Source organism: Oncorhynchus gorbuscha, linkage group LG19, assembly GCF_021184085.1.
Source record: "Oncorhynchus gorbuscha isolate QuinsamMale2020 ecotype Even-year linkage group LG19, OgorEven_v1.0, whole genome shotgun sequence".
Lineage (NCBI taxonomy): Eukaryota > Metazoa > Chordata > Actinopteri > Salmoniformes > Salmonidae > Oncorhynchus > Oncorhynchus gorbuscha.
The window spans coordinates 54,104,270-54,128,490 of NC_060191.1; the positions used below are offsets into that span (position 1 = coordinate 54,104,270).

The window sequence follows — 24,221 nt, forward strand, 5'->3', positions numbered from 1 at the left end:
CCCCGGTGATGCGTTGGTCAGACCGCACCACCCTCTGGAGAGCTCTGTGGTTGCGGGTGGTGCAGTTGCCGTGATACAGCCCGACAGGATGCTCTCAATTTTGCATCTGTTAAAGTTTGAGGGTTTTAGGTGCCTCCTGAGGTTGAAGAGATCCTGGTTTGATCTCAGGCTGTGTCGCAGTCGGCCACGACCGGGAGACCCATGAGACAGCGTACAATTGGCCCAGCGTCGTCCAGGTTAGGGGAGGGTTTGGCCGGCCTTGTTGTCTTTGTCACATCGCGCTCTAGCGACTCCTTTGGTGGGCCAGGCGCAGTGCACGCCGACACGGTCGCCATGTGTGTGAAATTTCCTCTGACACACTGGTGCGGCTGGCTTCCGGGTTAAGCGAGCATTGTGTCAAGAAGCAATGCGGCTTGGCGGGGTCGTGTTTTGTAGGACGCACGGCTCTCGACCTTTGCCTCTCCCGAGTCTGTACGGGAGTTGCAGCGACGAGACAAGATTGTAACTACCAATTGGATATCACGAAAAAGGTGTAAAAAAAAAGTTAAACTTCTGAGGTGGCCGGTGGAGAAAGCCTGTTTTAGGGTCAGATGGCCCAGGGTAAAGGTCTATTTGGGGCGATACTCATCCCTGCCATTAGCTGCAATTTGGTCACCTCTTCCAGGAAGGTCCATGTCCATGACTTTGATGACAATAATATACAATTAACATGAGGCAGCAATGACTGACATATGTTATCTATTTAGAAAAAATAGTTACACTTTTCATGCATAAACAGACACACAACTAAATAGGTACATAACACTTACCATGTCTTGAGGCCTTAGACCTTTTGTCACATTCTGACCTTTATTTCCTTTGGTTTGTCTTTATTTAGTATGGTCAGGGCGTGAGTTGGGGTGGGCAGTCTATGTTTTTGTTTCTATGTTTGGTTTCTGTTTCGGCCTAGTATGGTTCTCAATCAGAGGCAGGTGTCGTTAGTTGTCTCTGATTGAGAATCATACTTAGGTAGCCTGGGTTTCACTGATGGTTTGTGGGTGTTTGTTTCCTGTGTCAGTGTTTGTGCCACACGGGACTGTTTCGGTTCGTTTATATTCACTTTATTGTTTTTGTATTTCATAGCGTTCAGTCTTTTCTATTAAAACATGGACACTTACAACGCTGCATATTGGTCCGATCCTTGCTACACCTCTTCAGATGATGAGGAGGAAATCTACCGTTACACCTTTTATGTCTGGGTCTTTGGTGAATTATGTTTCCTTTGCTGTCCCTCTCTATCCATTGGACAGGGGCAAGGTCAGTGGCAGGAGCAGGTGACTGTCGCTTTGCAGCTCGCTCCTTCTGATCCTAAAGTATTTATTAAAATCAAACACAGAATGGGAATCTGTCTGTGATTAAAATTACAACACAACAACATTGTGGTATGTACCCACAATTCAACTGCCCTAAAAATACACTGGGAAAATGTGGAGAAATATCACTTACAGCGAGCTTCATGTTGAAATTGTAATGCTGTTTTCATGTTGAAATTGTAATGCAGTGTTCTCGAAGTACCTCCTCAAATTTCACCTCTGCCTCATCCTGCTCTTTGCTCAAGCTCATTTCTCTATTTGTTTGAACATAAACAATAGTGCATGTTAACGTAAGAAAAACAAGTACCAAAATGTGTGATCATATACTGTGAGACACAATTACAAATTCTTATTTTCAATGACGGCGTAGGAACAGTGGTTTAACTGCCTTGTTAAGGGGCAGAATGACAGATATCTTTTTTTTTCAACTCGGGATTTGATCTTCCAACCTCCCGGTAACTAGTCCAACGCTCTAACCACTAGGCTACTATGCCTTTTGCATACAATGTATATAGACTCCCTTTTTTTTCCTACTGTGTTATTGACTTGTTAATTGTTCACTCCATGTGTAAGTCTGTGTTGTCTGTTCACACTGCTATGCTTTATCTTGGCCAGGTCGCAGTTGCAAATGAGAACTTGTTCTCAACTAGCCTACCTGGTTAAATAAAGGTGAAATAAAAAAGAATATAAAAATTATTTCCAGTGCATCCGGAAAGTATTCAGACCCCTTAAATATTTCCACATTTTGTTACGTTACAGCCTTATTCTAAAATGTATTTAAAAAAATGTTTCCTCATCAATCTACACATTATACCCCATAATGACAAAGCCAAAACATCAATCTCAGAGGATGGGACAATTTGCTTTGTCCTCTAGTTGTAAAATGAGTATAGTAGGTGTCTACAAAGGGGTGAGGAACACATTGATGCAGACAGGTGGCGCTAGTTTGTTCTGACCCTAATAAACCGGTCATCATTAGGACATGGCAGGTCAAATCAAATCAAATCAAATCAAATTTTATTTGTCACATACACATGGTTAGCAGATGTTAATGCGAGTGTAGCGAAATGCTTGTGCTTCTAGTTCCGACAATGCAGTGATAACCAACAAGTAATCTAACTAACAATTCCAAAAAAAAATACTGTATTATACACAGTGTAAGGGGATAAGGAACATGTACATAAGGATATATGAATGAGTGATGGTACAGAGCAGCATACAGTAGATGGTATCGAGTACAGTATATACATATGAGATGAGTGTGTAGACAAAGTAAACAAAGTGGCATAGTTAAAGTGGCTAGTGATACATGTGTTACATAAGGATGCAGTCGATGTTGTAGAGTACAGTATATACATATGCATATGAGATGAATAATGTAGGGTAAGTAACATTATATAAGGTAGCATTGTTTAAAGTGGCTAGTGATATATATTATATATTTATATTTACATCATTTCCATCAATTCCCATTATTAAAATGGCTGGAGTTGGGTCAGTGTCAATGACAGTGTGTTGGCAGCAGCCACTCAATGTTAGTGGTGGCTATTTAACAGTCTGATGGCCTTGAGATAGAAGCTGTTTTTCAGTCTCTCGGTCCCAGCTTTGATGCACCTGTACTGACCTCGCCTTCTGGATGATAGCGGGGTGAACAGGCAGTGGTTCGGGTGGTTGATGTCCTTGATGATCTTTATGGCCTTCCTGTAACAACGGGTGGTGTAGGTGTCCTGGAGGGCAGGTAGTTTGCCCCCGGTGATGCGTTGTGCAGTCCTCACTACCCTCTGGAGAGCCTTACGGTTGAGGGCAGAGCAGTTGCCGTACCAGGCGGTGATACAGCCCGCCAGGATGCTCTCGATTGTGCATCTGTAGAAGTTTGTGAGTGCTTTTGGTGACAAGCCGAATTTTTCAGCCTCCTGAGGTTGAATAGGCGCTGCTGCGCCTTCTTCACGACGCTGTCAGTGTGAGTGGACCAATTCAGTTTGTCTGTGATGTGTATGCCGAGGAACTTAAAACTAGCTACCCTCTCCACTACTGTTCCATCGATGTGGATAGGGGGTGTTCCCTCTGCTGTTTCCTGAAGTCCACAATCATCTCCTTAGTTTTGTTGACGTTGAGTGTGAGGTTATTTTCCTGACACCACACTCCAAGGGCCCTCACCTCCTCCCTGTAGGCCGTCTCGTCGTTGTTGGTAATCAAGCCTACCACTGTTGTGTCGTCCGCAAACTTGATGATTGAGTTGGAGGCGTGCGTGGCCACGCAGTCGTGGGTGAACAGGGAGTACAGGAGAGGGCTCAGAACGCACCCTTGTGGGGCCCCCGTGTTGAGGATCAGCGGGGAGGAGATGTTGTTGCCTACCCTCACCACCTGGGGGCGGCCCGTCAGGAAGTCCAGTACCCAGTTGCACAGGGCGAGGTCCTCTCCACTATGGTGACTGTGTAGATATCACATAGACGGTACAGAAAATCATCTTTGTAGATACCATCCTGACTGCATAACCTCATGGCTCATGATCTCTTGACATCATCATTTTGATTGTGACCATCGGGAGGGGTTACATCAGAGAAATTGGGATTGCTATAGATGCAATCCCTGGGGAACCAGTTCATATGAGTCATACCAAACTGTCAGTACTTATTGTGACATCGACACACACAGCTGAGCTGTTCTTGTCTCTAATTACTCTGTATTATGTCATCCTTCATGTTTTGTGTGGACCCCAGGAGGAGTAGCTACTGCTTTTGCATCAGCTAGGATCCTAATAAAATAACAGAACCATTGACGTGAATAAGATGAGGTACTATAGATCACAGAGATAAATCAATCATGGAACAAGGTTAATACTATTAAGCGTTAACATATCAATCAGTGGCTTCGGCACAGGTGCATGAGTGGAAAATCAATCAGTGAGGCCATTAAACAGGTTGACTGGCAGTGGCCGGTCGTCTCTCTGCTTGAACCACAGGATGTGTACTATGGGGATTACAGTGACTGATGCTGCGTTTGAGTGGACATGGCTTTCCTGCTGCCTGCTGCTATATATATCTCCACCACACCCCCGAGACTTTGATCCCAAGGCTAATTCTCTTGAATTGTCCAAATCCACTCTGACGAGAGTGACAGCACACACCAGGAGAGAGAGAGACAGAGAAATAGAGAGAGAGAGAGAGAGCTGGTGGGGGCACAGCCTGCTTAGTCTTGACTGAAGGAGTGAAACGTCTCCTCGGCAGACTGCGCGTGATCAGCTGCACACTTACAGAGCCAATGTAACAGTGCACGCCGCTGGATGGTGTGCATGTTTCATGTCCCACAGATTTCCTGCACTGTGTGTCCACTTGGCAGAGGGACAGGCTGATGTCACCCACCCAACATCCATAATCAAATGAGACGCTAATCCCACAATCCCACTTCTGCAAAGCCCTACCCGTAGAGAGAGGGGGAGAGAGAAAAAGAGAGGTAGAGGGGGAGAGAGAGAGAGAGACAGAGAGGGGGAAGCTGGTAGACAGAGAAGCCCAGAGGCTGTGGACTAGTGGACCACGTTTATTTTTTATGTCAGTCCCATGTTGACCCAAAGAAGGAGCGACCTTACAGATCACAGTCTCCACCCTCAGAACCCCTCCCACGTGGACCCCGTCACAGCCCATCCAGGCGTCACCCTGGAGACCAGCTGCTCCCCTGAGGGGCCAGCGGAGGGAGAGTGCTGTAGGAGCTGCACCCCTCCGTCTGCACCCCCTCCTCGGCCCCCTATGCCTACCATGGGAGTGACCACCTTGGAAGGCGTGGAGGTCTGCCAGGATGGGGAGGACTTCTGCCTGACCACAGAAGGGTAAGACTCCTCTCTGATTGTGTGTGTGGATCACACAGGTGTGCAGTGATGCTCTAGTTACAATTGATAATCACTGTTATGGAGATGTTGACCTGTGTCAGGACCTCATATTAGAGTGTAGAAATTATAGAAAGCACCAGTGGCAAAGTGTAAAGAAAGTGTGGGTTTGGGGAAGTAGAGAGTCAAATTGGTGTATGGGTGTATGGGTGAGTGAATCAGTGGTGGAGCTGAACATATGTGTTATCTGTGGTCTGTCATCAGTTTACACATTGTGATTTGTCCCCGTTTCCTGCCCACAATCCTCCTGCGCTACCATGAAGTGAGTGACCATGTTAGCTTCTTACTGACAGGCTGGCAGAGGAATGTTCAGGAGCGAGGGAGGAGATTACATCTAGGCTTAACCAGCTGAACATTTTCCATCACAGATGACACACAAACAGCTTATCCATGCACACAGCACAGTCAATAACATATGATAAAATAAATTGGGTCAAAAAACATGCTATTTTATAAGCTGAAACAAATTTCACAGAAAACTGGACATGAATGTAAAAGTGGTTTACACAGTTGTTCTGCCGCTTTGAGACTCTTACAGCCCAGCCTCATTAAAACGAAAGGCATGTCAACAGGAGTGAGTGATGGCCACTGTGACAGAAGGCCATAATACCAGACTTTCACTGGGAGGAGCGTTGAGAATGGGGAGACAGAACTTCAGTTCCTCTTAATCCTCGGGGGGCTTTTCTGGAAAACATAAACAGATTTAAAGTGGAAATAACTCAGGCTCACGCAGTGGAAATAATTCTGGCTCATACAGTGAATGGGAAACTACGTTTCTCCGTTTTAGCATGGAGGCTTGGCTTTGGACGCAGCGATATGATGACCACATTCTGCCAATACATCACATAATGAAAAACAAAAAGATGGACAAGGACATATTACATTTTTATATGATAAAATCCATAAGCAATCTAATCTGAAGCTCAGTGCTAAATGTGTGTGTTTGTGTGTGTGTGCTCGCACATGCATGACTGTGTGGGTTGAGGGGCCATGTGAACATGGTGATTAGGCTCACCACAACTGGGATTCACTCTGCTACCTCACAGACCAGTCCCAGCCACTCAGCTATAGCACTGACCCCTCTGACCAATGAAGGGCCTGTTTCAAAGTGATGCGGGACACGCAATATGGCCTGCATTCATGGGCATGAGGGACTAGAGAGAATTATCAGGCAATATCAGGCAGTGATGCAACCAGGATGCTCTTGATGGTGCAGCTTTAGAACCTTTTGAGAATCTGAGTACCCATGCCAAATCTTTTCAGGGGGAATGGGTTTTGTCGTGCCCTCTTCACGACTGTCTTGGTGTGCTTGGACCATGTTATTTTGTTGGTGATGTGGACACCAAGGAACTTGAAGCTCTCAACCTGCTCCACTACAGCCCCGTCGATTTCCTGTAGTCCACGATCATCTCCTTTGTCTTGAGGTTGTTGTCCTGGCACCACACGGTCAGGTATCTGACCTCCTCCCTGTAGGCTGTCTCGTCGTATTCGGTGATCAGTCCTACCACTGTGTCATTGGCAAACTTAATGATGGTTTTGGAGTCGTGCCTGGCTGTGCAGTCATGAGTGAACAGGGAGTACAGGAGGGAACTGATCACGCATCCCTGAGGGGCCCCTGTGTTGAGGATCAGCATGGATGATGTGTTGTTACCTACCCTTACCACCTGGGGGCAGCCCATCAGGAAGTCCAGGATCCAGTTGCAGAGAGAGGTGTTTAGTACCAGGGTCCTTGGCTTATTTATTAGCTTTGAGGGAATTATGGTGTTGAATGCTAAGCTGTAGTCAATGAATAGCATTTTCACATAGGTGTTAATTTTGTCCAGGTGGGAAAGGGCGGTGTGGAGTGCAATAGAGATTGCATCATCTGTGAATTTGTTAGGGTGGTATGCAAATTGGAGTGTGTCTAGGTCAGCACATGTCGCAGTACACGTCCTGGTAATCCGTCTGGCCCTGCGGCCTTGTGAATGTTGACCTGTTTAAAGGTCTTACATCGGCTGTGGAGAGCGTGATCACACAGTCATTTGGAACAGCTGGTGCTCTCATGCATGTTTCAATCTTATTTGCCTCAAAGCTAGCATAGAAGTAGTTTAGCTTGTCTGGTAGGCTCGTGTCACTGGGCAGCTCACGGCTTTTTTCATTTTGTAGTCTGTAATGGTTTTCAAGCCCTGCCACATCCGTGTAGTACTACACAGCCAGTGTAGTACAATTCGATCTTAGTCCTGTATTGACACTTTGCCTGTTTGATGGTTCGTTGGAGGGCATAGCAGGATTTCTTATAAGCTTCCGGGTTAGAGTCCCGCTCTTTGAAAGCGGCAGCTCTAGCCTTTATCTCAGTGTGGATGTTGCCTGTAATCCATGGATTCTGGTTGGGGTTATCCCCAGGTTACTCTGGGGACAACGACGTCGATGCACTTATTGATGAAGCCAATGATTGATGTGGTGTACTGCTCAATGCCATAGGAAGAATCCCGGTACATATTCCAATCTAGGGTCTACTCTGGTGCCAGGATTGCCAGCGCTAACAAGGGTTACATCAATACCACCTGATCCAAGGTTTTGTGTAGCTCAATAGCATATATTCCTTCTGAGACACTTGTGCATGCAGAATTGTGTATGTGTACAGTGTAGTATGAGTAAGATGTGTCTTTTTGTTTCTGTCTACTAAGCCATGTAAAGTGTTGAATCAATGCTGAGTGTGAATGTGTTTCTGTCTAAGTGTACTGCTTTCCTGTAGTTTATCCCAGTGGCTTTGTACAGTATATACTTTGTGTGTGATATCAGTTAGTTCTGCTATCTTTTACACACAGAGGGATGGAGGCGCTTGGTGCCCAGGAGTCATCGATGGGCGAGATGTCACCGCAGAGGAATAATGAGAACAGGTTACCTTTCCAGGTACATATTCACCCAACCTCTGCATCTATGTTCAATATCACATATATGCTTCTCGTTCCAAATGCCATTAATAAATGGCATGCTAATCAATAGATTATGATGGGTCTTCTAATAAGGTTTATAATACAGGTGTCTATACTAGTGAATTAATGTCACCATCCATGTCAGCCTACATTCAATCACCCACCTGTGGACCCTCCCTCTGCCTACAGATCTTCCCAGAACCAGTGGAGGTGTCTCTGAGTCCAGAAGGCTCTCCCAATCACCTGCAGCAGTTCAGTCCCTCAGAGAAGGAGCGGCTTCCCTCCATCATGGTGGAGCCCACGGACATGAGCGAAGTGGAGAGTGGCGAGTTACGGTGGCCCCCGGAAGACATGGAATTATGTTCTGAGGAGGATGATCTGTTCCTGGAGCAGTGTATCCCCCCAGCCAACATTGCAGACTGGGGAGAGGAGGAGGAAGAGAAGTCTGTTGTCATCAACCACCAACAGAACACATCACTCATTGGTATGTTGTGTGCATCTCTGTATCTCTCTCTATAAATGTTTGTTCTCTTTCTTTTTTAAGACTCTCTTACTTTAATCCATGCTTCTTTGCTTGCGTAGATGAAAGACCAATAGGATCATGAGTCATTCTTTCTAACACTCTTATAATGTATTATTATGTCTGTCTTACAGACCTCCAGTCAGATGCGTTCAGGGATGAAACACCTATTCTACCACCTAGCAGCTCACCTGCCCTGAACTGAGTCACCAACCTCAACCCCTGCTATCTTCCCGAGGAAACCACTCACAGACCATGGGTCACAGGTCAATAGGAAACAGATTCCTGGACAGAATGGTACCACAGTTCAAATATTGTCCAACAATGAAAGGAGATAACTTATTTACATAACGTTGAAGATTAAGTTAGGCAGTAGTGTAATGTTCTATGCAAAATGTCATAAATAAAACCAAGGACAGCTCTGAGAGAGAAGGGTTATCTGAAGGAGTTATGTGAAGAAGAATATCTAACACTATCTATCAAGAGTGCTTATTTTAAGAAAAGTACTAACACTCATCTGTGGAAAGAAGGAAATAACACTTTGCTGACATTTGTCATTTTTTCATGAAGTCATTACTTCATTTATTATTTTCCCCTATTTCCAAGGGCCCAACAGTGGTTTTGGAGTACATTGTAGTCCATACTAGAGTTCGTAATTGTATAATGTATACATATGTTTATTGCATTGTTTAAATTATAGGAATGCCAAGGGATATGTAGTGTGGTCGACCGATTATGATTTTTCAACACCGATACCAATTATTGGAGGACCAAAAAAGCCGATACCGATATTAATCTGCCCCCCCAAAATTATTCGTAATAATGACAATTACAACAATACTGAATGAACACTTATTTTAACTTAATATAATACATCAATAAAATGAATTTAACTTCAAGTAAATAATGAAACATGTTCAATTTGGTTTAAATAATGCAAAAACAAAGTGTTAGAGAAGAAAGTAAAAGTGCAATATGTGCTATGTAAGAAAGCTAACATTTAAGTACCTTGCTCAGAACATGAGAACATATGAAAGCTGGTGGTTCCTTTTAACATGGGTCTTCAATATTCCCAGGTAAGAAGTTTTAGGTTGTAGTTATTATAGGAATTATAGGACTATTTCCCTCTATACCATTTGTATTTCATTAACCTTTGACTATTGGATGTTCTTATAGGCACTTTAGTATTGCCAGTGTAACAGTATAGCTTCCGTCCCTCTCCTCGCTCCTCCCTGGGCTCGAATCAGGAACACAACGAAAACAGCCACCATCAAAGCAGCTTTACTCATGCAGAGCAAGGGGAACAACTACTAGAAGGCTCAGAGCGAGTGACGTTTGAAACGCTATTACCACGCGCTAACTAGCCAGCCATTTCACTTCAGTTACACCAGCCTCACCTCGGGAGTTGATAGGCTTGAAGTCATAAACAGCGCAATGCTTGATGCACAACAAAGAGCTGCTGGCAAAACGCACAAAAGTGCTGTTTGAATGAATGTTGACGTGCCTGCTTCTGCCTACCACCGCTCAGTCAGATACTTAGATACTTGTATGCTCAGTCAGATTATATGCAAAGCAGGACACGCTAGATAATATCTAGTAATATCATCAACCATGTGTTGACTAGTGATTATGATTGATTGTTTTTTATAAGATAAGTTTAATGCTAGCTAGCAACTTATCTTGGCTTACTGCATTCGCGTAACCGGCAGTCACCTTGTGGAATGTAACGAGAGAGAGGCAGGTCGTTATAGCGCTGGACTAGTTAACTGTAAGGTTGCAAGATTGGATCACCCGAGCTGACAAGGTGAAAATCTGTCATTCTGCCCCTGAACAAGGCAGTTAACCCACTGTTCCTAGGCCGTCATTGAAAATAAGAATGTGTTCTTAATTGACTTGCCTAGTTAAATAAAGGCAATCGGTTGACCTCTAATATGTAGCCTGGTACGCCACCCCACGTGGTCCAAAGAGTTGTCAGCCAGGTTAGGGGATATGGCACTTCACCCATAAGGGTTAGACATACCAACCTGGCTGTGGGCTTTACCACAAGCGATAGATTTATCAGTGTTGGCCTAAACCAAGAATGGGCAACTCCAGTCTTCAGGGGCCTGATTGGTGTCACAATTTTGGGCCAGCCCCAGCTAGCACACGCGACTCCAATAATTAACTAATCAATTAATTAATTATGTTCTTCAGTTTAGAATGAAATTAGTTTAATCGGCTGTGTTTGCGAGGGATGGGGATCAAGTGTGACACTACTCCAGGCTCGAGGACTGGAGTTACCCATCCCTGGCCTAAACCTTTCAAACTAATCTCTGAACCTCAAAGCCAGTTCCACTGCTTTTAAAAAATTGTTCCCCTCTAATCACTGGCTGATTTAGACCTGGAACACCAGGTGGGTTCAATTAATTATCAGGTAGAATAGAAAACCAGCAGGCTCCGGACCTCATAGGGTAAGAGTTGAATACCCATAGACCAGGGTTTCCAAAATTCAGTCCTGGGCACCCCCCGGGTGCATGTTTTGGAATTTGCCCTAGCACTACACACAGTGGTGGTAAAAGTACCCAAATGTCATACTTGAGTAAAAGTAAAGATTCCTTAATAGAAAATTACTAAAGTAAAAGTCATCCAGTAAAATTCTACTTGAGTAATAGTCTAAAAGTATTTGGTTTTAAATGTACTTAAGTATCAAAAGTAAATGTAATTGCTAAAATATACTTGAGTATTAAAAGTAAAAGTATAAATCATTTCAAAGGGCTTATATTAAAGCAAACCAGATGCACCATTTTCTTTTTATCCTTTTAATTGTTTTTTTACAGATAGCAAGGGGCACACTTCAATACTCAGACTTCAATACTCAGACATCATTTGTGTTTAATGAGTCCAACAGATCAGAGGCAATAAGGATGACCGGGGGATGTTCTCTTGATAAGTGCATGAATTTGACCATTTTCCTGTCTTGCTAGCCAATCAAAATATACTTTTGGGTGTCAGGGAAAATGTATGGAGTAAAAAGTACATTATTTTCTTCAGGAATGTAGTGAAGTAAAAGCAAAAGTATAAATAGTAAAGTAAAGTACTGATACCCCAAAAAACCTAGGTAAAATACTTTAAAGTACTACTTAAGTACTTTACACCACTGACTACACAGCTGATTCAAATAATCAAAGCTTTATAATGAGTTGGTTATTTGAATCAGCTGTGTAGTGCTAGGGAAAAAAACTAAATGTGCACCCGTTAGGAAAACCTGGGCCGAGACCACACTTATATGGGCACCCGATAGTGGTTGCTAGATCTGCACTATTGTCTAGGATTGATGTGCATTCCCGGTAATACACTTCTGCCCATCCGTGGACCAACTTGTGCATAAAGCATCCACCATTCAGGCTGTAAAGGCATCATTTTCCTACTTAACCAACTTTAATGGCAAGCCGCTGGAAAAAAAACTGGAAAACTATGCTTTGGCTGAACGCGGTGTGCAACATTCTAAGTTGTCCAAAAATAGTTATGTAGTTGTTTTCTTTATTAAGACAGTACACATATTTTTCAGGGCGGCTAACCATTAAAGCTCGTTGGTTGCTTAGGCTAGGGCACCCACAAGAGTAAACACATGCAAACCCTGAAGGTACTTGTTGATATCAAAAGGGAACAACACAGTTATTGTGTCTGCCTTTGGCAGTTTAATATGGAGATACAGTTATATATTAAACATATGTGCATTACAGGTGCTGTCATCATTCTCAACATGTGTGTATAGCTTTGGCCTCCCAACAAATTGTAAATATGAACAATGTCACGTTTTTTTTTACGTAACAGTACTGTAATAAGCATAAGGACTAACAATAAAGTTGTGAAATTCAGATTTAGTAGTGTAGTTAGACAAGGATTCTGTAAGGCTTGCTGTGTAAATGAACAATGATGACACTAATTGCTGCTAATATTAGCAATGTAGCTCAGGGGAAATACCTTTTTGAAAAAATATATGATATAAGCTATGCACAAAAGTATATATACAGTACATTACGACTCAATTTACCTTTCAAATGTTTGTGAAAAGTAGAATAGTTTCTACCTGATTAGAAGTAGGCCTGGGCTACAATATATATTGCATTCGGAAAGTATTTAGATCTTTTCACTTTTTCCATATTTTGTTATGTTACAGCCTTATTTGAAAATGTATGAAAAAAAATCCCCTCAATACACACAACGTCCCAGACTGACAAAGCAAAGGTTTCAGACCCCTTTACTCAAGACTTTATTGAAGCACCTTTGGCAGCGATTACAGCCTCAACACTTCTTGGGTATGATGCTACAAGCTTGGCACACATGTATTTGGGGAGATTCTCCCATTCTTCTCTGCAGATCCTCTCAAGATCTGCCAGGTTGAATGGGGAGCGTCGCTGCACAACTATTTTCAGGTCTCTCCAGAGATGTCGATCAAGTTCAAGTCCGGGCTCTGGCTGGGCTACTCAAGGACATTCAGAGACTTGTTCCGAAGCCCCTCTTGCATTGGCTGTGTATTGTCGTGTCTTTGGCTATGCCGGATTAAGTGATATGACATGCAAATCTATATTTTTTTATCTGTAATTAATATTACCTGATTAAGCTAAACAGGTTAATGTAATTAACTAGAAAGTCGGGGCACCACAAAATAATGTTTATAGAGCTGTTATCTTCCAAATAAACTCTTAAAGACCTGGTAATCTTTTACCTCCATAGCAGTCAATATTTAATCGTCACTTTATTTAGTCTAATCTGAAAGTTGTAAATTCTTGGTTGTCTTCACGAACCCTGGCTAACAAGTTGAATCAGCAATACAAAATTGGGTTTAATTATGTATTTACTAAATACCCAAATAATCACACAGAATTATATATACACAGAATGTGTCATACATTGATTACAAATTATGTCATAAAGGAAAACATCCCTAGGGGACAGAACAGATACGACGGCTGGTTACACAAAGAGAGTGGGATGTGTTTGAGTGAAAGATTGGGAAGACTGAGGAGCAAAAAAGGTTTTGTGTCTCTATCGGGCCGTAGGCAGCTATGCTATCGTAAATACAGTATCTTATGCATTCTAAATAGCCGCCCATTTGAAAAAGGAGAATGCAAAAACATATTTATTCTGAGCTGCACTTCGGTAGATTGTTCGTAGATGGGAGTCCGGGTGGACCAGCATGGATCTCTGGTCCCCTGAAGACTGTCTAGTGGTGAACTGGAGTGTGGTAGAATGGATACTCTGTCCGTCCTCTCCTAGCCCACTTGTTTTCTTCAATAGTTAATATTAACAAAGGGATCTTCAATAGTCACATCGGTAGAGTAGAGAGAGGAAAAAGGGGAAAGGTATTTATGAGGGTCATAAACCTCCCCCTCAGGCCAACTTCATGACAGTACTTAGGGTCATTGTCCTGTTGGAAGGTGAACCTTCGCCCCAGTCTGAGGTCCTGAGCGCTCTGGAATAGGTTTTCATCAAGGATCTCTCTGTACTTTACACCATTCATATTTTCTCAATTCTGACTAGTATCCCTGTCCCTGCAGCTGAAAAACATCCCATACCCTTCCCCAGATCTGTGTCTCGACACAATCCTGTCTCGGAGCTCTATGGACAATTCCTTCGACCTCATGGCTTGGTTTTTGCTCTGACATGCACAGTTAACTGTGAGACCTTATATAGACGGGTGTGTGCCTTTCCAAATCATATCCAATCAATTGAATTTACCACAGGTGGATTCTAATCAAGTTGAAAAAACATCTCAAGGATGATCAGTGGAAACAGGATGCACCTGAGCTCAATTTCGAGTCTCATAGCAAAGTGTCTGAATACTTATGTAAGTAAGTTTTATATGTTTTATACATTTGCAAGAAATTCTAAAAATGGTTTGTCATTATGGGCTATTGTGTGTAGATTGATGATGAAAATGTATTTAATTTATTTTAGAATAAGGCTGTAACGTAACAAAATGTGGAAGTGAAGGGGTCTGAATACTTTCCGAATTCACTGTAAGGGGATTAATACAGTTGTATCCAGCAACTGGCGTTTTACTCGGGTGAAATCAATGGGAAATGAAGAAGAAAAGTTTAAGTACACTGGGGTAGAGGAAGAAAAACAAACATAAAAGGCTGTAAACTGCTGTTACACAATGCTAACATGATTAAAATTATATTAAACGGTACCTTTCACGTCAGAGTTTATATTTTAAGCTCATAGAAACGGTAACAAATTTGGAGGCACTGTTGAGATTTATTTTTATGTGAGCACCGGCCCATATTCCTTGAATGGACAACGAGTGAGAGACATTGGTAGAATAGCCAGCTAGCTAACGTTACCGGGCTAACCACCAAACCAATTTTAGCTATCTTGCCATTGCCTGCATTGTCGTTGTTGCCAAGTGAGTAGGACAATATGAGTCAAGAGAGGGAAACATTGGATGAAATCGAACAGAGTTTTTGGACTTTAACTCTTTAACCTCAGTTAAAGTCCAAAAACTCTGTTCGATTTCATACAATGTCTGTATATTGTGGAATAGGAGGTGTAGATGACTTTGAAGTAAAAGGAAAGAGCCATTGCGCCACAAACTAATTGAAGGTTACTGCGAGAAGAAGGAAGAAGGCTTCAACTAAAAGATTAAATGAAAGGAATATCGAACTTGGAGGACGCTGTGAAAAGTCTGCCTACATGTCCCAGTCAGTCGGCGCCAACGACGCAAGTGGACAGCGAACCCAGCGGAGAGACAGGAGCTGCGGCAGGACAAAAAGTGGGAGAGGCTCCTCAGCCCAGCAGAGAGGTGGGCCCAGCTCCAGCAAGGCACACACCACAGAGAGAGAGTGGAGTATGCCCAGTCATAAAGTCTTTAAAATCCATGGACAGATCAGAATCAGAAAGATAAGCTCAGCTTCAGCAGCCTAGAATATCAGATTGAAAATGGACTGAGAAAAGGATACAGTGAATTAGACATCATAGAAGCAGTAATTAGAGCTGTGAGGCCAGGGCTTATGATGAGAAGTTATCTGGAGGGAAAACAGACATGACACTACACACTAAGGCAAATCTTGAGGACACATTATGCAGAGAAGGATGCTACTGAACTGTATCACAAGTTGACTAAGGTAACACATGAGCCGGGAGAGTCCGCTTTGGACTTACTAGTCCCAGAAAGTGTTATCATCCTCAGCTCGTTCCCAATCAGGACTGAAATATGGCACAGAGTTAGTCAAGAACCATTGTTACTGGATTAACAACGATAACGTCAGGGCGGAGATGAGTGCGGCGGAGATGAGGGGGCATCTCCAGAAAATTAACACCAGTGATGAACTGTTGCTTGAGAAAATGCAAATTATCCAGGGAAACCACCCCAGCATAGAGGTCTGTGGAGAAAATATCCACCCCAGCATAGAGGTATGTGGAGAAAATAACCACCCCAGCATAGAGGTATGTGGAGAAAAGTACCACCCCAGCATAGAAGTCTGTGGAGAAAAGTACCACCCCAGCATAGAAGTCTGTGGAGAAAAGAACCACCCCAGCATAGAGGTATGTGGAGAAAAGAACCACCCCAGCATAGAGGTATGTGGAGAAAAGAACCACCCCAGCATAGAGGTATGTGGAGAAAAGAACCACCCCAGCATAGAGGTATGTGGAGAAAAGAACCACCCCAGCATAGAGGTATGTGGAGAAAAGAACCACCCCAGCATAGAGGTATGTGGAGAAAAGAACCACCCCAGCATAGAGGTATGTGGAGAAAAGAACCACCCCAGCATAGAGGTATGTGGAGAAAAGAACCACCCCAGCATAGAGGTATGTGGAGAAAAGAACCACCCCAGCATAGAGGTATGTGGAGAAAAGAACCACCCCAGCCTAGAGGTATGTGGAGAACAGAACCACCCCAGCATAGAGGTATGTGGAGAAAAGAACCACCCCAGCATAGAGGTATGTGGAGAACAGAACCACCCCAGCATAGAGGTATGTGGAGAACAGAACCACCCCAGCATAGAGGTATGTGGAGAACAGAACCACCCCAGCCTAGAGGTATGTGGAGAACAGAACCACCCCAGCATAGAGGTATGTGGAGAACAGAACCACCCCAGCATAGAGGTATGTGGAGAACAGAACCACCCCAGCCTAGAGGTATGTGGAGAACAGAACCACCCCAGCATAGAGGTATGTGGAGAACAGAACCACCCCAGCCTAGAGGTATGTGGAGAACAGAACCACCCCAGCCTAGAGGTATGTGGAGAAAAGAACCACCCCAGCCTAGAGGTATGTGGAGAACAGAACCACCCCAGCATAGAGGTATGTGGAGAAAAGAACCACCCCAGCATAGAGGTCTGTGGAGAAAAGAACCACCCCAACAAAAGCAGTAAAATGTTGAGAGCACTGAGTCTGAGAGCTCAGATGAGGATTCTTATCCAGTATTCATCAACAAGCCATGTAGGGTTGAAGAGAGCAGATAGAGTAGCACACAGCTAGTATCAGATCAAATCAAAATCAAATCAAATGTATTTACATAGCCCTTCGTACATCAGCTGATATCTCAAAGTGTTGCACAGAAACCCAGCCTAAAACCCCAAACTGTCACGCCCTGGTCGTAATATATTGTGTTTGTCTTCATTTATTTGGTCAGGCCAGGGTGTGACATGGGTTTATTGTGGTGTGTTTTGTCTTGGGGTTTTGTGGGGTGTTGGGTGTGTGGCTTAGTGGGGTTATCTAGCAAAGTCTATGGCTGTCTGGAGTGGTTCTCAATCAGAGGCAGGTGTTTATCGTTGTCTCTGATTGGGAACCATATTTAGGCAGCCATATTCTTTGAGTGTTTTGTGGGTGATTGTTCCTGTCTTTGTGTTTGCACCAGATAGGGCTGTTTCGGTTTTCACATTTCATTATTTTGTAGTTTCTTCATGTATAGTTTTTTCCTTCATTAAAATGTCATGAATCATCATCACGCTGCATTTTGGTCAGACTCTCCTTCTCCACAAGAAAGCCGTTACACAAACAGCAAGCAATGCAGGTGTAGAAGCCCGGTGGCTAGGAAAAACTCCCTAGAAAGGCCAAAACCTAGGAAGAAACCTAGAGAGGAACCAGGCTATGTGGGGTGGCCGGTCCTCTTCTGGCTGTGCTGGGTGGAGATTATAACAGAAAATGGCCAAGATGTTTAAATGTTCATAAATGACCAGCATGGTCCAATAATAATAAGGCAGAACAGTTGAAACTGGAGCAGCAGCACGGCCTGGTGGACTGGGGACAGCAAGGAGTCATCATGTCAGGTAGTCCTGAGGCATGGTCCTAGGGCTCAGGTCCTCCGAGAGAGAGAAAGAAAGACAGAAAGAGAGAATTAGAGAGAGCACACTTAAATTCACACAGGACACCGAATAGCACAGGAGAAGTACTGATATAACAAACTGACCCTAGCCCCCCGACACAAAGTACTGCAGCATAAATACTGGAGGCTGAGACATGAGGGGTGAGGAGACACTGTGGCCCCATCCGAGGATACCCCCGGACAGGGCAAAACAGGAAGGATATAACCCCACCCACTTTGCCAAAGCACAGCCCCCACAGCACTAGAGGGATATCTTCAACCACCAACTTACCATCCCGAGACAAGGCTGAGTATAGCCCACAAAGATCTCCACCACTGCACAACCCAAGGGGAGGGGGTGGGGGGTGGGGGGTGCCAACAATCAGATAATAGTGAGGAACAGGGTCAAACTTCACTGTGAAGGAGTGCCAGCCTGTCCTCAGGGAGACCCCAGAAAAGACAGGCATAGATATAGAAACAGCTAAGGGCTCAGAGATAAAGTGGACACTAATTCTTTGCAGTCACCCATGACCTTGACATCCTAACCTATAACACTTTAGGGCTGCCAAGCTCTTATCAGGATACAAACTAGAGATGCTCAGATTTCTTATTTTTTAAATCATTACTAATCAGTGTGATAATATTTAGTGGGGGGTCTTTGCCCACATAGGTAGACTGGGTATGTCTATATAGTTATATGGGTGTTAGTTCAGTTCTCACGTGTTCTCATGACCAGTACTATGTCATTTGTGTTTGTATCTCTCCCTCTATATTTGTTAATGCGTTGACATTTTTACAATTCCTGATCATAAGGAGGTCAGGTCATGATTGGGTGAGGTGTCTGTGGACAGAAATTGTGCTAAAGAAGAACAGTTCCTATTTTTTCTGGTTGTGTGCGGAGTCATCTACAAGAGGACGTTGATACATAAATCTGAAATCTGAAAGGTAAAGTACAACCTTAATTGTAACCTTAATTTTACAGTGTTCCGTGATTGATTATCTGATTGAAATTATTTCATTTTAGAGGTATTTTGCACTTGAATGACTTGAATGTCATGTAAAATGCTGACTGGTCTTGTATCACTTTATAAAGTGTGCTTGTGTTATTCCTCAATTTCAAATCCTGTTTAACCCTGTTATCACGACTAAGCCATTCCAGCATTAATGAAATGTTCATTTCCTATGGTTATTTACCTTGGTCTTGATATGGACAATTACGGATTGAAAAAAAAAACTGTGAATAAACAACTAGCAAGTCATTATAATAGTATGTAATGGTAAAAGGGGGGATACCTAGTCAGTTGTACAACTGAAAGCCTTCAACTGAAATGTGTCTTATGCATTTAACCCAACCAAGATCTTGCTTTCAATGCTTTAACAATTATACCATTCCATTCAGGGATTCTTGAAAGTCAGGACAATCCTTGTCTGGCAGTGAAACTTTATAGTTGGAAAAAAAGAAGAAGATTTTGTCGCATTATTTGAGCTTATTTTTAAAGGGCTGTGGAGAAAGGAACCACCCCAGCATAGAGGTCTGTGGCAAAAGGAATCACCCCAGCATTTTTAAAGGGGAAAGATTTGCTTCAGGAAATTCCAAAATATTTTCAATATTATTAATTTCCATATGGGCTCTATGCCCAGAAATGCCATTATCCAGAGCAAAGGATCCCAATTCCAAACTCTGCTAAGAGTAGATATTGCAGATAGATTGTAGATATTGCAGATAGATTGTAGCTTCTATCAATGTAATTGTCTGCATCACTTCCAATCTCCCATATATATTTTTGCAAATATATACATACAGTACATGCATATCTCTCTAATAATGTGCATTTATTCAAATGAACTGAAGAGAGATCTTATGTCATTTCTTGCCCTCTGACTTCAAATAATGTTTCTCTCAAAATTGATTCCGAACCAATGTGTCCGGAGATTTGGGGCTCTATTCAAATCAAATCAAATATATTTGTCCCATACACATGGTTAGCAGATGTTAATGCGAGTGTAGCGAAATGCTTGTGCTTCTAGTTCCATCAATGCAGTAATAACCAACGAGTAATCTAACCTAACAATTCCAAAACTACTACCTTATACACACAAGTGGATAAAGGGATAAGGAATATGTACATAAAGATATATGAATGAGTGATGGTACAGAACGGCATAGGCAAGATGGAGTAGATGGTATCGAGTACAGTATATACATATGAGATGAGTAATGTAGGGTATGTAAACAAAGTGGCATAGTTTAAAGTGGCTAGTGATACATGTATTACATAAAGACGCAGTAGATAATATAGAGCACAGTATATGCATATATATTTGAGATTAGTAATGTAGGGTATGTAAACATTATATTAAGTAGCATTGTTTAAAGTGGCTAGTGATACATTTTTACATCAATTTCCATCAATTTCCATTATTAAAGTGGCTGGAGTTTAGTCAGTGTTGGCAGCAGCCACTCAATGTTAGTGGTGGCTGTTTAACATTCTGATGGCCTTGAGATAGAAGCTGTTTTTCAGTCTCTCGGTCCCTGCTTTGATGTACCTGTACTGACCTCGCCTTCTGGATGATAGCGAGGTGAACAGGCAGTGGCTCGGGTGGTTGTTGTCCTTGATTATCTTTATGGCCTTCCTGTGACATCGGGTGGTGTAGGTGTCCTGGAAGGCAGGTAGTTTGCCCCCGGTGATGCGATGTGCAGACCTCACTACCCTCTGGAGAGCCTTACGGTTATGGGCGGAGCAGTTGCCATACCAGGCATTGATACAGCCCGACAGGAGGCTCTCGATCGATTTTGCATCTGTAGAAGTTTGTGAGTGCTTTTAGTGACAAGCTGAATTTCTTCAGCCTCCTGAGATTGAAGAGGCGCTGCTGCGCCTTCTTCACGACACTGTCTGTGTGGGTGGACCAATTCAGTTTGTCCGTGATGTGTATGCCGAGGAACTTAAAATGTACTACCCTCTCCACTACTGTGCAGTCGATGTGGATAGGGGGGGTGCTCCCTCTGCTGTTTCCTGAAGTCCACAATCATCTCCTTTGTTTTGTTGACGTTGAGGTTATTCAATGCAGAAGTTCAGTGTTACAACTTGAGTGAAATTTAAAGGCAATGTTCTCACTTTAGCAGAGACTGCATTCACTGTAAACGCTGCATACAGTATGTCGGCTAAAACAGAAATGACCTTCATTTCTAGCGTGCAAGCTGTTACGCTTCAACGAGACAGATTGAACCGAGCGGTTGGTTACCTCCGTGAGATTACTCTGAAATCCTAAATGAATCAGGAATGAGCCGGGTCAGCTCCACCATAATATCCTTCATGTCCTCATTACATGTGGTGCAACGAGGTGGCCTGTAAAGTGCTCTACTTTTGATAGAATTAAACAAACAATATTGAAATCACCATGGTTTGTGACGTGGTGAGGTTGGACCAAGGTGCAGAGAAGAGACAAGGAATCAGTGGTTAAGGATAAATATAGTACTTTACTGAGAAATGGTAGCTACCAATGGTAGTGGGGTGGGACAAACACTAAGTCTCAAACTCACTCAGGGGACGGACACACGCACGCACACACGCACGCATACTCCATCTCCCTTATACACTGAACAACATTTTTTGAGGAGTATTTCTGTCTGTAGTTATTGACTGATTTGCTGGGCCTGGCTCCCCAGTGGGTGGGCCTATGCCCTCCCAGGTCCACCCATGGCTGCACCCCTGCCCAGTCAAGTGTAATCCATGGATTAGGGCCTCGACAACTGTTGAAAGATAATTTAATGTTCAGTTCTCTACCATAAGCCACATCCAACGTTATTTTAGAGAATTTGGTAGTACGTCCAACCGGCCTCACAACCGTAGACCATGTGTATGGCGTTGTGTCAGCGAGAGGGTTGCTGATGTCAACTTTGTGAACAGAGGTATGGGCAGGAATAATGAACACAATTGGGGACAATTCCCAGTCATGTGAAATCCATAGATTAGGGGCTATTTGAACTATAACTCACTAAAAATCAATGGTTCAAATATGTTTATTTTAATTAGGTTTTGGAATCATAAAGCAACTGAGGGAAAACAACATTTCTACTTTGTATATCACTTGAATGATGAAGAATAATGCATTTTTGTCAACTCCGTAAAACATAATCACGTCTAATGTTATCTTGATTTTTTCCACATTTTGTTACGTTACATCCTTATTCTAAAATGGATTACATATATATTGTCTCATCAATCTGCACACAATACCCCATAATGACAATGCAAAATCAGGTTGTTGGACAATAAATGTAAAAATGTAATTCCTTTTAAGGTGTCTCACGGAGTTAACATAAGTCCTATGAGAATATATATTTTTAAAAGTTTGAGATTGTCCCGTCTTTCAAGAATACCTGTATTATTGTATTGATACAATGCTATTATAGGAACTATCATACTACTGTCTTTCCCTTCCCCTCAACAGTCATCTCCAAGCATGGATGATTTGGGCTCGATTTTCACTGATGAGGAGTTGAGCCTCCTGAACTTCACTGAATGGGAATTTGTCGAGCCTGAGGACCTTGGTCCTGTGCTGGGGCCCCGTCACCTGTCCGCCCTGGTGTTCTATAGCTTGGTCTTCCTGCTGGGGGTCCCGGGCAACGCTCTGGTGGTGTGGGTGACAGGCTTCCGCATGCCGCGCTCAGTCACCTCTCTGTGGTTCCTCAACCTGGCCCTGGCTGACCTGCTGTGCTGCCTGTCCCTGCCCCTCCTCATGGTGCCCTTGGCCATGGACCAGCACTGGCCCTTTGGTCCCGTGGCCTGCAAGCTGCTCAAGGGACTCATCTACCTGGTCATGTATTGTAGCGTGCTGCTGCTAGTACTTATTAGCCTGGACCGCTGGCTGCTGGTCAGCTTGCCCGTGTGGTGCCAGAACTGGAGGAGGCCACACAAGGCCGCCTGGGTATGTGTCGGGTTGTGGCTCCTGGCCCTGCTGGGCAGCATCCCCCAGTTTGTCTACGTGAAGGAGGTCCAGCTAAGCACCCGTAAATCAGAGTGCCTGGGATCTCACACTATAGTTAGCGCCTGGACTATCACTACAGTACGCTTCCTGTTGGGTTTTGTGATGCCATTCATCACCATCGTGGCGTGTCATTGGGTTGTGTATAGCAGGGCCGGGCGGGGGTCTAGGGTGGGGTCTGGGAGAGTGAGTGAGGTGCGCTCCAGACGCACCTTGAGGGTCATTTATGCTGTGTTGCTGAGCTTCTTCCTGTGCTGGGTTCCACTGCACATATTGGATTTCCTGATCCTATTGACCCCCCGGCACTCATCGCACAGCGCCAACATACAGCTGGCCCACGCCCTGGCCCTCTGTCTTGCCTACTGTAACAGCTGCCTCAACCCTCTGATCTACGTGTGTCTGGGACGAGGCTTTAAGCAGAGTATTAATCGTTCCCTGCGCAGTATGTTAAACTTCGCCACCGAGGAGCCGCTACCCAGAAAGAGCATATCCAAGAGCACATCAGAAAGAACCCAGGAGATGAATGTAATGTAAAGGTGTGTGTGTGTGTGTGTGTGTGTGTGTGTGTGTGTGTGTGTGTGTGTGTGTGTGTGTGTGTGTGTGTGTGTGTGTGTGTGTGTGTGTGTGTGTGTGTGTGTGTGTGTGTGTGTGTGTGTGTAAACCATGAGAACCTGCTGAGTCAGAGTGTTTTGTGACATTAAAAAGTGCTGAGAGACGTGATTCGAATCCAGTGTTGTTTAACAGAACAGGAACTTCTGCCCTCTCTGTAATATATTTCAGCCAGCAATCATACTTGTGCAATTACATTTGGCTTTATCTGTATTTAAGGGCTCTATTCAATCAGATCCGCTTTAGCTGACATCCCCAATAAGGTTGTTTTGGTGGTGTGAGAGGTGGAACTGCGTTAGAGCTGTCACACCAGTGCCATGATTACTGTATATATGTGATAACCTTTGTATGCTTGCAATGCGTAATGATTGAAAAGTACTGGGTAAATGGAGATGTACTGCTTTACTTCTCAGGCTGAGAATTGCCTGCACCTGCTGATAGTCACATAGGCTCAAGGCCGAGATAGTAGAGTGAAAAGTATTTTCACGTCCCGGATTAAATGCATGCCCAAATTCAACTGCCTGCTACTCATGCCCAGAAGAAAATATATGCATATTATTAGTAGATCTGGATAGGAAACACTCTGAAGATTCTAAAACTGTTTGAATCATGTCTGTGAGTATAGCAGAACTTATTTAGCAGGCGTAACCCTGAGGACAAACCATTC

At 43.6% G+C, this 24,221-nt stretch overlaps 2 protein-coding genes across 2 annotated transcripts; both read left to right on the forward strand.

Annotated features, from left to right (window-relative positions):
* The first annotated feature begins 4,806 nt into the window (after positions 1 to 4,806).
* Positions 4,807 to 9,378, forward strand: LOC124006330. The gene is made up of 4 exons (XM_046316288.1): positions 4,807 to 5,175; positions 8,040 to 8,124; positions 8,337 to 8,631; positions 8,802 to 9,378. Exons 1-4 carry the CDS (start codon positions 4,910 to 4,912, stop codon positions 8,870 to 8,872), a joined length of 717 nt encoding a protein of 238 aa, XP_046172244.1. The 5' UTR covers positions 4,807 to 4,909; the 3' UTR covers positions 8,873 to 9,378.
* A 9,371-nt stretch (positions 9,379 to 18,749) lies between these two features.
* On the forward strand, positions 18,750 to 23,693 carry LOC124005771 (C5a anaphylatoxin chemotactic receptor 1-like). Its single transcript, XM_046315294.1, has 2 exons — positions 18,750 to 18,904; positions 22,412 to 23,693. The coding sequence occupies exon 2, from the start codon at positions 22,424 to 22,426 to the stop codon at positions 23,477 to 23,479; it is 1,056 nt and encodes a 351-aa protein (XP_046171250.1). The 5' UTR covers positions 18,750 to 18,904; positions 22,412 to 22,423; the 3' UTR covers positions 23,480 to 23,693.
* The last annotated feature ends 528 nt before the right edge of the window (positions 23,694 to 24,221 follow it).

What these genes read in the sequence shown, in the direction of transcription:
- LOC124006330 (XM_046316288.1), top strand. Translation starts at nt 4,910, where the DNA reads ATGTTGACCCAAAGAAGGAGCGACCTTACAGATCACAGTCTCCACCCT. An exon ending in TTCTGCCTGACCACAGAAGG is followed by an intron (nt 5,176 to 8,039) that starts GTAAGACTCCTC and finishes TTTTACACACAG; the next exon opens with AGGGATGGAGGCGCTTGGTG. An exon ending in ACAGAACACATCACTCATTG is followed by an intron (nt 8,632 to 8,801) that starts GTATGTTGTGTG and finishes TCTGTCTTACAG; the next exon opens with ACCTCCAGTCAGATGCGTTC.
- LOC124005771 (XM_046315294.1), top strand. Translation starts at nt 22,424, where the DNA reads ATGGATGATTTGGGCTCGATTTTCACTGATGAGGAGTTGAGCCTCCTG.